The sequence below is a fragment of the Rosa rugosa genome, chromosome 4 (assembly GCF_958449725.1).
Source record: "Rosa rugosa chromosome 4, drRosRugo1.1, whole genome shotgun sequence".
Taxonomy (NCBI): domain Eukaryota; kingdom Viridiplantae; phylum Streptophyta; class Magnoliopsida; order Rosales; family Rosaceae; genus Rosa; species Rosa rugosa.
In genome coordinates, this window is record NC_084823.1 from 38,614,080 (window position 1) to 38,630,117 (window position 16,038).

Consider the following 16,038-nt stretch of genomic DNA (forward strand, 5'->3'; position numbering starts at 1 on the left):
TACTGTAAAGTTAAAGTATCACTGTTCCTATAACCGGATAATGTTTCTTAACATGCGATAATTTAGGATGAATGCTTATGGGGGTGATCAGAATTCACATAACCTGTGATCAAAGTCATTGTATATGAATATATGATAATGCAGCTAGTCCTGAGGTGCCTATGAATTATTGGCCTGAGAAAGGCGAGATGGAGATATGTGAGTGCTGCTTTGCAATTTGCAATCTGGTTTTGCATGGTAGGGATTCATGATGAGTTCCCAAAACTCCATGGTCACTGATGCAGAGAGGTCCTTTAGTTGCATATTCATGCACTAGAGCTAGCTGGTAAACTACAAACAGTAACCCAAGAGTTGCAAAACAATGGTAAGTTCCTCATTTTGCATCAAGTATGATAATATAACAAATGGCTCGGGACCATATTTCATCATTGTTTTCCCATTCCAGTGAGAATGGATCGACCGTCTAGACTACCTGTGAACATTTTACAACCTAAGTGGCCTATAATGCAGGAAGGATAAAAGTTGTTACTCGCTTTACTAAGCTCATGCATGGCATAACAACGAAATACGGTTGGATTGACATCACATGATGCAGTCAGATCCTCTAAAAAGATGCTACATACCATTGTTCAGATCTCTTTCTTTTCTCATCCTTTCCCAAACTAGGAACCATCAAGCACCTGATACAAAAATGTAAGTAAAGCTAAAGCATTCATGCATGTTAACACAAATAACTATTATCCAAATTCTCAAGGCATGGCCATATAACTTGAACAATGGCTACAATGAATTATCCTTTCAAGTTTTACTTTTCATGATCTTAATTGACATGAAAATCAAAGTGATCTAGCCGACATGAATTCATTAATGGTACTAATGAAAGAATTATTTCCTTACGAAAGATTGTCCTTTTACATAATGGTGTTGAAAGGATTGAAGAAACCATAACATAGCATGATGAGAACCTACGACTTTCTTTGGATGGCCTTGTTTGTGTACGACCCTTGGAATAGCGTTCAGATCAGCCTGCACTAAGTAAACAGTAATTTTTTGATTTCTGCTGCACTAATATATCAACTGCAGATTTTATGTAAAAGCATAAGTTTTACCTCGTTAGTTTCAATTTAAAATATCCTGAACTATAAGCCTATAATCAGTCACTCAACTTGAACTACGTGAATGAAATTGAAAACTCCATGATTGACATCCATCTCCTTTTTCCACAAAATAAAGAAAAAGTTCAAGATGTCGAACACTATTGTTTATAGCAATATTTCACGGCTACATGCCTACAAAGTAACTTAAAACACTGGATACCCTGTATTTTGCATTTGATATACATACTACTGATTTAAGCTCAATAAGATTTGAAACATAAAAATACAATTCCACCCCATTGATAACAATACCAAAAACAGAAATACAAGAGTAGGTTTCCTCCATGCATTCCTCTAAGAAAAGTACAAGATCAGAACCGGTGCAAGTGAAAGAGCTTCCTATAATAACTTTCACCCATTGCTCCATCGTCATACACTCCTCTTTTCTTAAACACAACAGTTGCAGAGGAATTTTTTTTGCTTTTATTTATCCTCTCTATAATATAGAACTGGTGGGGTAAATAACATATGACCATTTTCTTCAATTTCGGAGCATGCTCAAGAATATATGTTGCTAACTCCAAGGCATTAGTAGGATAACCAGTGGAGAGTGCTACTGATACCTCCTCAAGCTGATGAATACAATCCAGATTTTGGGATTTCCAGTATTTCCTCTTAAAACTACAGGCCTGAGAAGGAAAGAAGCAAATGAATTAAAAAAATAAAAAATAGATATAAGCTGAAGAACAGAAAGATACCGGCGATGGGTTATGATGGGTCATCTACGGATACAATGCTCCAGATTGATATTTAAGCTCCAAAGTAACAAATATTACGGACAATTGCTTATTTGCATTAAATATTTGATTCAATAATGCTTCGTATTCTAGACATGTCATTGGAATATAGTGTGTTGTGTGACAGAGGTAGGCAAGGCAATAATGACGTTCACTTACTTTTGGTTTAACAATGTGCAAGGAAGGGTACGAATTGATGTACAAAGTCTTCAAATTAGGCATTCCTCTCAGAAGAGATACCATTGGAGGGACTAGATCACCAGTCAAGTTCATAATATGCATACCAAAGTAAATAGTACCATCCAATGGGGCATGCATGGAACCTTCCCTGAGCAATACCTGCAATATCAGAGATTAAGGCAAACTCTGAAATAGACAAACTTTGAGCAGCCAAACCTGCTAAGAAAAACTGGTGACAACAATTCAGCTCAATGAGACATACTTTCAGTAACTATATAAGCAATCAACCTATAATTAAGAAAAAACTAAACCCATGCCATGATTATTCTTTTTTTTTTTTCATTTACATAATTCATTTACCAAATCAAGTGTTTCTGGTTTTTTGTATTATCTAATCAGAAGGGATGTGGGGGATAACAGCACTGCCACAATACTAATTAATAACAGAATCCCATAGCGTCATAGTCAAAATCAACACAAGTTAATGAGTTTCTTATTGCACATCTCTCGTTTCTACAAAAAGAAAGCTGTCTCTGAACTCTGAAGGGTGATGTATCTTTACCTTAATATATGGTCTCCTCGCTCAGAACAAGTGATTTAACCCTGTAGAAACTGCAAAGAACCTCAAATGCATTGTCCAAGTCATAATCATCTCCCTGACGCTTGAGAAAGATATGAACTTTCTCTAAACACATAAATTTCCCCAAATCTTGGTTATTCAACAAATTCCCAATCCATTTCAAATACTTGAGATTTGGAGCATAAACATTTAATGATCTGGTAATACTGCTGCTAGCTTTACTATTTTCCCACTCTATATTTATCTCAGCAAGTTTCTCACCTGAGATGCTAAAATGACGGGTCACTATTATGGCAATACAACAACGTAAATGATTCCAAAGACGAGCTTTCAATGGTGAAACTTCCCACATGGACATTGTCTAACAATAGTTCCTTAATGCATTTGCATGAGCCCAAGATCCATTTGCCAAAGCCATTATCCATTCTAACACTTGTCAACTTCAAGTATTGGAGATTATTGGAACAAGCAAAGGAGGGTGCTTTAAGAATTGTCTCTGTGTTGATCAACATTGACCTCAAAGATTCACAGCAATAGATGCAAGGTGGCAATTCAGGTTTTGCCCCATCTTTTGTATTCAACCTCAACTCAAGATCAAGCACTTCAACATTGCACCTCACTGCAATAAGGATCCAAGTCATCATTCGGAAACTCTCTTCTGAAATTCCTGCAGAGAAACCCCAATGAATACGAAAGCTCTTTATCTTATCATCCCTGCGACGAATCATATACCTATCTATACAATTCAGCAAGTGCAATTGCTGCTGCCTGTTTCCATACAAGGAAGAAAAATTCAGTGATGGAGTTGATAGATAAAACTCTCTGCATCTTTTGGACATGCTGCCCACGCGAGTGAGATCTTTAAAACCGACCAATGAAAGAATTTGGTGAGCAACTTCGCATGGAACACTACTCAATCTGTCCACCATGGGGTCAGCACAAGCTCCTTGAGCTTGAGAAGTTGCAGTTGCCAATGACTTATGCATGTGTTCCATGATCCTTGGTTTTGCTTTGTTTTTGTTAGAGCAAATTACACCTACAAGTATTGATGACATGCGAACAAAACTAATGTAAATACTAAATACATCATATATCTACTATTAAGCCTACCGCCTACGACCATTTGATCTCTATATGCTTCTAATCTGTATATACATTCGACATTTTATAGGTCTATGTTTGAGCAACTCTTAAACAGCAACAAAAATTGCAATAAATAGAAACTATCAGTCTAGCTAGTTGTTGAACCAAATCCAATATCAGAGAGCAAGAAACAAAACAAGAATTGAAAATTTTTCAATATAAAAGGGGATTACGTGCAACACTGCAAACAACCCTAATTGCTTTCTCCTTCAATGAAATTCAAAATTCATGAAAATAAAAAACCTAAAAACAAAAATTTAAAAAAACTACAGTAATCGTGTATATTAGTATGTGGGATTACCCAAAATCGATTCATCTGATCTGATCCAAAGCCTTGGCGCACTCAATAAGCCCTTGAGGATTTCCGAACAACTGCGAACTCAAGAACTCTTACACCATGTGACACAACCACAGGGTCCCAACAGCTAAAGTTTTTAGAGCACGGAATACATTCAAGATAATGGACGGTTACTGACGTGACAGTGTCCACCAATGTATGCAACTTAAGGCAATTATAGTAGTAGCACATACAATTTTTATTCCAAAACCAGAGATGTCACTATAAATGCAGCAAACAAGTAGAAGATGTATGACGTAATAAGTAGTTGCTACATCCTAGTCCTAGTTCTAATACTTCACTAGCTTAAGCAGGTTATTATACTGATTTGGTATTCCATTGGTCAAATTCACATAGATGAGTCACATGTTCACATGATACGGTAGTTCTACATTCCAAACAAACTCAAAGGAAATACATGGTCACACATAGGTCAAATAAATGAAAACTATATTCACCTGGACTTCCAGTTCCTCGTGTAGATAAGCCAATCCTTGAGCCAAGGAAGAGGGTTCAAAGCCCTGTTGAAAAGATGATCTTCTAAGCTTCTATTAGGCATATATTCATATACCAGTAGCCGTTGAATCCCTTTTTCTCCATTTATAGAGCAATATCCTGGAAGCTTTACTAGATTTGGGTGATTTACCACACCAAGAAATTGAACCTCTGCAAGCCATGCTTTATGACCTTAAGAGCAAAGAACCATAAATACATAAAAATGATAGAGAGGCACACAATGTCTCCAAAATGGGTGTTTAAAAAAGGATAACTTTGAACTTAGAGTTCAGTTGAATATGCGAGACTTTCTCAACAGTTTAAAAGAGTAATGTGATGCATCTTTTACACAGGCCAATATCATCTCAAGGGCTTAATCATTACTTCTATCCATTCTCAAATATAAAGTACTATTTCCACAAAATTTGACAATCTGTTCCAATTCATGTTCTTGAGAGCAAAAATCTCTTTCTTTAGTAACTGGTAAGAGCTTTGTCAGACAAAGAACACTGCATAACATGTTAGGAATAGTTTTCGACAACTGCAAGAAATCCATTTGCCTTATATTAGTATTCACCTTCCTTTTGGTTCTTGCTAACACTGAAAATTAAATTATTCTCTCCACACTCCTAGAGTTCCAGCACCAGATGGATTCCAAGGTCCACAATTGTCATATACCACAGAACTACAAGTAGGGTCGTTAACTAATGTATACCACAGAACTTCCGTGACTTGATCAATAGAAGACATTCAGATTTCTTTCAACCTCAATAGAAAATCATTGTGTCGCATTAAGTTTTTTTCATGCCCTACTCACTTTAGCACATTCTCTATTGATTATGTACTTCCATTTCATTCCCACTCCAATTGGCCAAGAATTAGGAATGACAGGATGGGTTGGTAACCCCATGCCCTTTTTTCCACCCCACTTCCTAGGCCTAGTGCCTGGTGCCTACCATGTATTTTGGGATTATATTGAAGCAGTATACAGGAAGAATTGAATAGTGTTTCTTATAAATCCAATGAAAATCTGAGTTCAACTGACAAGCTATATTAACATGTATATAAAATCATAGAGACCCAATAAATCTACTAAACAAACCATATGTTTATTAACAAATGCAGAACAGGGTCACTACTAGAAGTATAGTCAAATCTTCATGTTTTATAACTATTCTTTAGGAATAAATCAACCCCAAAAACAAACTAATATAATTCACTATCCAATATAATAACACTTTCAGATCAGATTATAATACCATTCAATGCTACCATCACAATCATTCAACATCCAATACTAAGAAAACCAACCAACCAACCAGGTAGTAATGGAGAAAATCCAAGTGGAAGAAAAACAGAGAAAAAATGGAAAAATGAACCAAACAGCTAAAGTTCCGTAATGAAGATAAGAATTGGAACCTGTAAGCTATGTGGATTCAACTTTTTTATGGCAACCAAAATTGGAGTACCCTTGCCATTTTTGGGCTTGATTATTCCTTCATACACACTCCCAAAGCCTCCTTCACCAAGCTTTTGCGACCTGCTGAAGCCATTGGTTGAATCCCTGAGCTCTTGGAATGAGAAAGCCTTCAAATTCTGCTCTTTTTCTCTTTGTACAATTCTGGTATGCTTCTTAGTGAGTGAGTGAGTGAGAGAATGAAAAAAAACCAATGAAGTCAGGAATGAGGATCGGAATTGGGATTCTGGAGACGAAGAATTAAGCTTCCGAGCTCTTTGCGAGATTTCATTAACAAATTTCTAAAAGGAGTTTTCTCAATTTTACAAGAGAAGAGAGCATTGGGCTAGACTTGAGGGCCCAGCCCCAAGTACTACGTCATGTATTTTTTTTTTTTTTTTAATATCACAAAAACTAGTATTCATTCAGGACAGAAAGCATAGAATGATTGTACAAAACTATGACATATTCGAACCACATGATATGAGTGGTGCTGGGTCATCTTCTGTCATATTCTGAGACTGAGACTAAAGAAAATCAATGAAGAAAAAACCAATTTCCAAGTTATGCCAATCAAGTCAGTCAATGAAGCAACTCCATTGCTGTTTCCACAATTATACATGTGTAGTTTCCAAAATCCTTTTGCTTCAACTATATATACTTCACTTTGCTTTTTGCATATCATCTTCATAATCATGTTTTTCAGTATAATGAGTGGTGGGTCTATGCATTCTGTTTTGGTTGGGCTTGTGTGCCTGGCCATTGCCTCTGCTATTTCTTGTTCAAGTGTTGGAAGCTCCAACAACATCATGTGCTTGGAGAGTGAAAGGCATGCTCTTCTCCAGTTCAAACAAGGCCTTGTGGATAAGTCAAATGCTCTTGCCTCTTGGAAAAGTGAGAAAGATTGCTGCAAGTGGAGAGGAATAGCGTGCAACAACCAAACAGGTCATGTCACCAGACTTGATTTCTCCTTTAATTATGATCCATATCTCTATTCTGCTGAAGTTCCTTTAAGTGGTGAAATTAGTCCTTCACTACTTGAATTGCAATATCTAAATTACTTGGACCTCAGTTATATTGATTTTGGAGAAAATATGATTCCCAAGTTCATTGGCTCTTTGAGTCAATTGAAAGAACTCAAACTTGCAGATGCTAATTTTAGTGGACCTGTTCCTCCCCAACTTGGGAACCTCTCTAATTTGCTCACTCTTGATCTTTCCGGGAACGGATATATTCGTTTAGAAAATCTTGAGTGGTTATCTCATCTTTCTTCCTTGAGATACCTGAACATGTCATATCTAGATTTGTCAAAGGTTGTGAATTGGCCACAATCTTTAAGCAAGCTCACTTTACTGACAGAGCTTCAGTTATCTTCCTGTCATCTTCCTGATGTCAATCTAAGATCACTTTCCTTTATTAATTCTTCCACCTCTCTTCAAATTCTTCACCTCTCTGAGAACTCTCTGCTTAATTCTTCAATATTTTATTGGATAGCCAATGTCAGCAGCAACTTTGTCCATATTGATCTCTCTTCCAACAATCTTGAAGGTCCCATCCCAGATGTCTTCACAAGCATGCTTTCTCTAGTAACACTAGATCTGTCACAGAATCAACTTGAAGGTGGGATACCAAAAGGCTTTCAAAACTTATGCAGCTTAGAGTCGTTGACCTTATGGTCAAACCAATTGTCTGAAAACATTGAGGACTCTGTTAAAACCTTGTCTTGTGCTGAGAACACACTTGAGACCTTGGACTTGAGTTATAACCAATTTTGGGGGTACTGGCCAGATTTGAAACGTTTTTCAAAGTTAAGAGTGTTATGGCTTTCCGAGAATCAACTAAATGGGTCTGTACCCGAGAGTGTTGGGCAACTCTCTAGCCTTGAAACATTATATCTCTCCGGGAATTCTTTGAGTGGTGTCATAACAGAAGCCCACTTTTTGAACCTCTCTCGTTTACAGAGTTTGGATCTTTCTGGTAATCGTTTCTCTATCAACCTGAGCTCTGATTGGAATCCACCATTTCAACTTACTGATTGGTTAGGCATGTCCTCTTGCAAGGTGGGCCCAGCTTTTCCCAAGTGGATTCTAAGGCAGACAAATATTACCTATCTTTTTCTCTCTAATGCTGGACTATCAGGAAAACTGCCGAATCTGTCATCGACAAGCTTGCGTTATGTTAACTTGTCTTCTAATCTATTTTCTGGCGCATTGCCATCATTTTCTCCTATGCTACAATACCTGTATCTCTCGAATAATAGGTTTTCAGGACCTTTGTCTTCCTTATGTGCAACGCAGGCTCCAAATTGGGAGTATCTTGACATTTCTAAGAACCTATTGTCTGGGGAGCTTCCTAATTGTTGGATGCAATTTCAAGAATTGCAAGTGTTGGATTTGGGAAAGAATAAATTATCTGGAAAAATACCAAGCTCGTTAGGCAATCTACAGGGAATCGCGATATTGCGTTTACATGATAACAACTTTTCAGGAGAATTGCCTTCTTTAGAGAACTGTACCCAACTATTGATGGTTGACCTTGGCAACAATAAGTTGTCGGGAAAGATACCAACATGGATTGGCCAAAGCCTAACAGACTTGCTGATTCTACGCTTACGGTCCAATGAGTTCAATGGAATCATACCCTTCTCACTGTGCAATCTAGCCACCATTCATGTCTTGGACCTCTCTCACAACAATATTTCAGGAGGCTTGCCACATTGCTTCAATAACATAACCGCCTTGGCTGATGATTCGGGAGTTGGTGGTTTTATTGTGGAACTTGTGTGGAAAGGAATAGAAATTGAGTTTCCCAATATTACAGGTTTGAGAAGCATTGACATTTCAAGCAACTATTTGATTGGGAAAATTCCGCAAAGCATAGCAAATATGACACAGTTGATTTCTCTGAATCTGTCAAGAAACAATTTGATGGGAAAGCTTCCTGAAAACTTTGGTAACTTGAAGATGTTAGAATCTCTTGATTTGTCAAGAAACCAGATATCTGGTAAAATTCCTGCAAGTTTTGCGAGCTTAAACTTTCTTAGTGTCTTGGACTTATCATACAACAACTTGTCAGGAAGAATTCCAACTAGCACTCAACTTCAAAGTTTTGATGCTTCTAAATATATGGGAAATCATGGACTTTGTGGACCACCGCTGACACCAAATTGCTCACGAGATGGAGCAACTCAAGCTGATGATAACAAAGAACATGATAAAGATGGTCTCATAAGCCTGGGATTCTTTATCAGTGTAGTGCTGGGATTCGTCACTGGATTTTGGATGGTCTGCGGCAGTTTACTGCTTAAGACTTCTTATAGATATGCTTATTTCAGATTCCTGGACAATGCAAAAGATTGGATTTTTGTGCGGAGGACACTTCAAAGATAAATGGTAAACTAAGCTACATAATACTTATTTTTTCTAGTGTTTATGTTTTCTGGCTAGATATACTTATAGAAACTCTTTCAAATTTATAGCATAACAATCGTTTGGAAACACAAAATATTTGTTCAATGATTTAGAAATATTGTTTTTTGACTGTCATTTGTTTTGACATGATGTTAGGAGATTCTGGCATTCAGGGAAATGACCCTAATTATCCCGGAAGTAAAAAAATTCAAGGCTTAATGTTGAAGGTTTTCAGATGTCGTTGCTTTCTCTTTCAGCAAGCAGAAATAACTAGTATGCTTGTTTCTCTTGAGAAATGTGTATGAATAATGGATTGTATGTAGCATGAGCTGGTATAACTTTTGATTCCATGCAACAAGACCTCTATTTAGCTTCCTAATCTTTCTGGCTGTAATTTAAACATATCTTTCTCGATTGATTTCAAAGTAATTGGCTGCAATTATATATTGTTCCATTCCAGAGCATTTCAATTAATCAGATCTATTCCAATCTAACTTGATCATGTTTGTGCATGTTATTCAACTTGTTCTCCAGAAGTTTCATTTATGTCAATCTAACTTGATCACTATAATAATAATAAATTAATAATCCATGTCTCTTAGTATTTCAACTGTTTTAATATCAGCACTATACAGATAATCATATAGAGATAGGCCTTAATGCATTAGGTAGGGTCAAAGTACGACTGTTCCTATAAACGTACAATGTTTCTTAACATACGATAGTTCAGGGGATGAATGGTTATGGAGGGTGAGAATTTACACAACTTTGCGAACAAAGTACATGAAAATGCAGCTAGTTCCTGAGGTGCCAATGAATTATTGGCCTGAGAAAGGCGAGATGGAGATGTGATCAGTGGCAAGCTGCTTTGCAATGAAATCTGGTTTTCCATGGTAGGGATTCATGATGAGATCCCAACAGTTATTCATGCACTGAAGCTAGCTGGTATAGTGCTATAGGAAATTATAAGCAGTAACCGAAGAGATGCAAAACAATGGTATAGTTGCTCATTTGCATTCACATGATAATGTAACAAATGGCTCGGGACCTAATTTCGTCATCGTGTTTCCATTCTGATGGGAATGAATCGGCCATCTAGACATCCATGACATTTCACAACCTAAGATGATGCAGGAAGGATAAAAGTTGTTAGTCGCTTTACTAAGCTCGTGTACAGAATAACAATGAAATAGGGTTGAATTCTCCATCACACGATGCAGTGAGATCCGCTGACAAGATGCTTCCATTGTTCAATCTCTTTCTTTCCTCATCCTTTCTCAAACTAGGAAGCATCAAGCATCTGATACAAAAATGTAGGTAAAGCTAAAGCATACATATTAACACAAATAACTATCTATCCAAATTCTCAAGCCATGGCCATGTAACTTGATCAATGGCTACAATGCATAATCCTTTCATTTTTGGCTTTTCATGATCTTGACATGAAAATCAAAGTGATCTATCCGATATGAATTCATTAATGGTACTAATGGAAGAATTCTTTCCTTACAAAAGATTATCCTTTTACATTATGGTGTCGAAAGGGTTGAAGAAACCATAACATAGAATGATTACCTTTGACGGTTATCGTATGTTTTACATTATTGTTGTCTACATACCAAATGTGACTGTATGACTAGAACTCCCCTTTTGCATTTGATATGGTACTTGATTTAAGCTCAAAAAGATTTGAAACATAAAAATACGATTTCACTCCATTGACAAGAATACCAAAAACAGAGAAATACAAGATTAGGTTTCCTCACTATATTCCCCATCAAAAACTACAAGATCAGAACCCGTACAAGTGAAATAGCTCAAAATAATAACTTTCACCCATTGCTTCATTGTCATTCACTCCTCTTTCCTTAAAGACAACAGTTGCAGAGGAAATTTTCTTGCTTTTATTTACCTTCTCTATAATATAGAACTGGCGAGGTAAATAACATATGACCATTTTCTTCAACTTCCGAGCATGCTCAAGAATATATGTTGCTAACTCCAAGGCATTAGTAGGATAACCGGTGGAGAGTGCTATAGATACCTCCTCAAGCTGATGAATACAATCCAGATTTTGGGATTTCCAGTATTTCCTCTTAAAACCACATGCCTGAGAAGAAACAAGTAAATGAATTTTGAAAAAAAAAAAAAAAAATAGATACCAAGAAATAAGTTGAAGAACAGAAATATAGGAAATGTTATTCCCATAACTACACTTCCTACGGGTGATGGGTTATGACGGGTCATCTACTGATGCAATGCTCTGGATATCGAAATCTAAGCTCCAAAGTAACATGTATTACGGACAATTACTTCAAAAATTTTATTAAATCAATAATGCTAGACATGTCATTGGTATATAGTGTGTTGTGTGACAGAGGGACGGAAGGGAATATTGACGTGCACTTACTTTCGGTTTAACAATGTGCAAGGAAGGGTAAGAATTGATGTACAAAGTCTTCAGATTAGGCACTCCTCTCAGAAGAGAGACCATTGCAGGGACTAGGTCATCAGTCAAGCTCTTAATATGCACACCCAAGTAAGTAGTACCATCCAATGGGGCATGCATGGAACCTTCCCTGAGCAATACCTGCAATATCACAAAGATTAAGGTAAACTCTAAAATAGACAAAATTTGATCACCCAAAACCCTGTTAAGAAAAACTGGTAACAACAGTTCAGCGAAATGCAACATATTTTCAGAAACCATACAAGTAATCAATATATAGTAAGAAAAAGCCTAAATCCATATCATGTTTCGTTATTTACATAATTCATTTACGAAATCAAGTGTTTCTGGTTTTCTGTATTATTTAAAAGGGGGGTGGGGGTAATAGAAAGAAAGCTGTCTCTGAAGGGTGATGTAGCTTTACCTTAATAGCCTCCCCACTCAGAACAAGTGATTTAACCCTGTAGAAACTGCAAAGAACCTCAAATGCATTGTCAAAGTCATATTCATCTCCCTTTTGCTTCAGAAAGATATGAGCTTTTTCTAAACACATAAATTTCCCCAAATTTTGGTAACTCAACAAATTCCCAATCCATTTAAAATACTTCAGATTTGGGGCATAAACATTTAATGATTTGGTAATACTGCTGCTAGCTTGACTATTTTCCCACTCTATACTTATCTCTGCAAGTTTCTCACCTGAGATGCTAAAATGGCAGGGGTCACTATTATAGGTATACACCAATGTAAATGATTCCAAAGACGAGCTTTCAATGGTGAAACTTCCGACATGAACATTTTCTAACAATAGTTCCTTAATGAATTTGCATGAGCATGAGATCCATTTGCCAAACCCATCATCCATTCTAACACTAGTCAACTTCAAGTACTGGAGATTATTGGAACAAGCAAAGGAGGGTGCTTTAAGAACTGTCTCTGTCCTGATCAACAGATTCCTCAAAGATTCACAACAATAGATGCAAGATGGCAATTCAAGTGTTGCCCCATCTTTTCTATTCAACCTCAACTGAAGATCAAGCACTTCAACATTGCACCTCACTGCAATAAGGATCCAAGTCATCATTCGGAAACTCTCTTCTGAAATTCCTGCAGAGAAATCCCATTTAATACAAAAGCTCTTTATCTTATCCTCCCTGCGATGAATCATATACCTATCTATACAATTCAACAAGTTCAATTGCTGCTGCCTGTTTCCAAACAAGGAAGAAAAATTCAATGATGGAGTTGATAGATGAAACTCTCTGCATCTTTTGGACACGCTGCCCACACGAGTGAGATCTTTAAAACTGACCAATGAAAGAATATGGTGAGCAATTTCACATGGAACACTACTCAATCTGTCTACCATGGGGTCAGCAGAAGCTCCTTGAGCTTGAGAAGTTGCAGTTGCCAATGACTTATTCTTATGCTCCATAATACTTGGTTTTCCTTTGTTTTTGTAAGAGCAAACTACACCTACAAGTATTGATGACATGCAAACAAAACTAATGTAAATACTAAATATACCATTAAGCCTACCGCCTACAACCATTTACTCTCCATATGCTTCTAATCTGTATATACATTTGACATTTTATAAGTCTATGTTTGAGCAACTCTTAAACAGCAACAAAAATTGCAATAAATAGAAATTATCAGTCTAGCTAGCAGTTGAACCAAAATCCAATATCAGAGAGCAAGAAACAAAATAAGAATTGAAAAATTTTCAATATAAAAGGGGATTATGTGCAACACTGCAAACAACCCTAATTGCATTCTACTTCAATGAAATTCAAAATTCATGAAAATAAAAACCTAAAAACCCTTAAAAAAAAACTAAAGTAATCGCGTATATTAGAATGTGGGATTACCCAAAATCGATTCATCTCCTCTGATCCAAAGCCCTTGACGATTTCCGTACAACTGCGAAAAGTTTAGGGTTTTTTCCGGCGGGAAAATCAGAAACGAGCTCTTCTCTCTTCCAAAATTTCCCCCTGCTTTTATATACTACTACTAACCTAAGTTTGGGCCCAAAATACTTCAGCCCATTATAAAGGCCCAGACTCATTAGATTAAACCCCTACAAGCCCATCCAAGTCTTTTGATCATTTCTTATCATCTTCATCACAAAACAAATGAGTTTTAGTCATCTCCTTCCAAATCTGTTTGAAATTGCATATAAATTTAGTTGAACATTGTTTGTAAGTTGCTTCAAATAAGAATACTTGAGAATAAACCACTCCACTCAGGGCAGGGAGGAGATCGTTCTTGGTCCAATTACGTTGTCATTGTTTGTACCAGCTTAACATATACATGATACTTTTGGGTATAAGTTTGTGATCGGAATTATTAACTTCATACCAAAAGCAAATACGTGAACAAAGGCTATTGTCCAAACTCTCAAGGCATGGCCATATAACTTGAACAATGGCTACAATGAAATGAATTATCCTTTCACTTTTTGCTTTTCATGATCTTGACATGAAAATCAAAGTGATCTATCGGATATGAATTCATTAATGGTACTAATGAAAGAATTCTTTCCTTACAAAAGATTGTCTTTTTACATTATGGTATTGAAAGGATTGAAGAAACCATAACATAGCAGTGATAGCACGATGAGAACCTATGACTTTCTTTGGAGTTTGGATGGCCTTGTTTGCGTACAGCTCTTGGAATAGGGTTCAGATCATCCTGCACCAAGTAAACAGTAATCTGTCGATTTCTGCTGCACTGATATATCAACTGCAGATTTCATGTAAAAGCAGAAGTTTTACTTCATTAGTTTCAATTGAAAATATCCTGAACTATAAGCCTATAATCAGACACTCAACTTGAACTACGTGAACGAAATTGAAAACTACATAATTGACATCCATATCCTTGTACTGGGTTAAAGGCCAAGTACTGTAAATAACCACTTTCCACAAAATAAAGAAAAAGTTCAAGATGCCGAACACTACTTTTGTTTATAGCAATATTTCACGGCTACATGCCTACAAAGTAACTTAAAACACTGGATACCCTATATTTTGCATTTGACATATATATACTACTTGATTTAAGCTCAATAAGATTTGAAACATAAAAATACAATTCCACCCCATTGATAACAATACCAAAAACAGAAACACAAGACTAGGTTTCCTCCATGCATTCCTCTAAGAAAAGTACAAGATCAGAACCGGTGCAAGTGAAAGAGCTTCCCATAATAACTTTCACCCATTGCTCCATCGTCATTCACTCCTCTTTTCTTAAAGACAACAGTTGCAGAGGAAATTTTCTTGCTTTTATTTATCCTCTCTATAATATAGAACTGGTGGGGTGAATAACATATGACCATTTTCTTCAATTTCGGAGCATGCTCAAGAATATATGTTGCGAACTCCAAGGCATTAGTAGGATAACCAGTGGAGAGTGCTACTGATACCTCCTCAAGCTGATGAATACAATCCAGATTTTGGGATTTCCAGTATTTCCTCTTAAAACCACAGGCCTGAGAAGGAAAGAAGCAAATGAATTAAAAAAACAAAAAATAGATACAAGCTGAAGAACAGAAAGATACCGGCAATGGGTTATGATTGGTCATCTACGGATACAATGCTCCAGATTGATATTTAAGCTCCAAAGTAACATATATTACGGACAACTGCTTTAAATATTTGATTCAATAATGCTTCGTATTCTAGACATGTCATTGGAATATAGTGTGTTGTGTGACAGAGGTAGGCAAGGCAATATTGACGATCACTTACTTTTGGTTTAACAATGTGCAAGGAAGGGTAAGAATTCATGTACAAAGTCTTCAAATTAGGCATTCCTCTCAGAAGAGATACCATTGCAGGGACTAGGTCATCAGTCAAGTTCATAATATGCATACCCAAGTAAATAGTAGTATAGTACCATCCAATGGGGCATGCATGGAACCTTCCCTGAGCAATACCTGCAATATCACAAAGATTAAGGCAAACTCTGAAATAGACAAACTTGGAGCAGCCAAACCTGTTAACAAAAACTGGTGACAACAATTCAGCTCAATGCGACATATTTTCAGTAATTATCTAAGCAATCAACCTATAATTAAGAAGAAACTA

The 16,038-nt window shown here is 36.6% G+C and overlaps 3 protein-coding genes and 1 pseudogene across 3 annotated transcripts; 1 reads left to right on the forward strand and 3 right to left on the reverse strand.

Annotated features, from left to right (window-relative positions):
• Positions 1–1,176: 1,176 nt before the first annotated feature.
• LOC133744782 (putative F-box/FBD/LRR-repeat protein At1g78760) lies at positions 1,177–6,441 on the reverse strand (annotated as a pseudogene).
• A 354-nt stretch (positions 6,442–6,795) lies between these two features.
• Positions 6,796–9,392, forward strand: LOC133744783 (receptor-like protein EIX2). The gene is made up of 2 exons (XM_062172827.1): positions 6,796–9,336; positions 9,381–9,392. The coding sequence occupies exons 1-2, from the start codon at positions 6,796–6,798 to the stop codon at positions 9,390–9,392; spliced, it is 2,553 nt and encodes an 850-aa protein (XP_062028811.1).
• A 1,879-nt stretch (positions 9,393–11,271) lies between these two features.
• On the reverse strand, positions 11,272–13,904 carry LOC133741811 (uncharacterized). The gene is made up of 4 exons (XM_062169527.1): positions 13,816–13,904; positions 12,369–13,420; positions 11,906–12,085; positions 11,272–11,605 (listed from the first exon to the last, which is right to left on the reverse strand). Exons 2-4 carry the CDS (start codon positions 13,377–13,379, stop codon positions 11,288–11,290), a joined length of 1,509 nt encoding a protein of 502 aa, XP_062025511.1. The 5' UTR covers positions 13,380–13,420; positions 13,816–13,904; the 3' UTR covers positions 11,272–11,287.
• A 690-nt stretch (positions 13,905–14,594) lies between these two features.
• On the reverse strand, positions 14,595–15,828 carry LOC133706837 (uncharacterized). Its single transcript, XM_062132394.1, has 2 exons — positions 15,700–15,828; positions 14,595–15,440 (listed from the first exon to the last, which is right to left on the reverse strand). Exons 1-2 carry the CDS (start codon positions 15,820–15,822, stop codon positions 15,123–15,125), a joined length of 441 nt encoding a protein of 146 aa, XP_061988378.1. The 5' UTR covers positions 15,823–15,828; the 3' UTR covers positions 14,595–15,122.
• Positions 15,829–16,038: the final 210 nt, after the last annotated feature.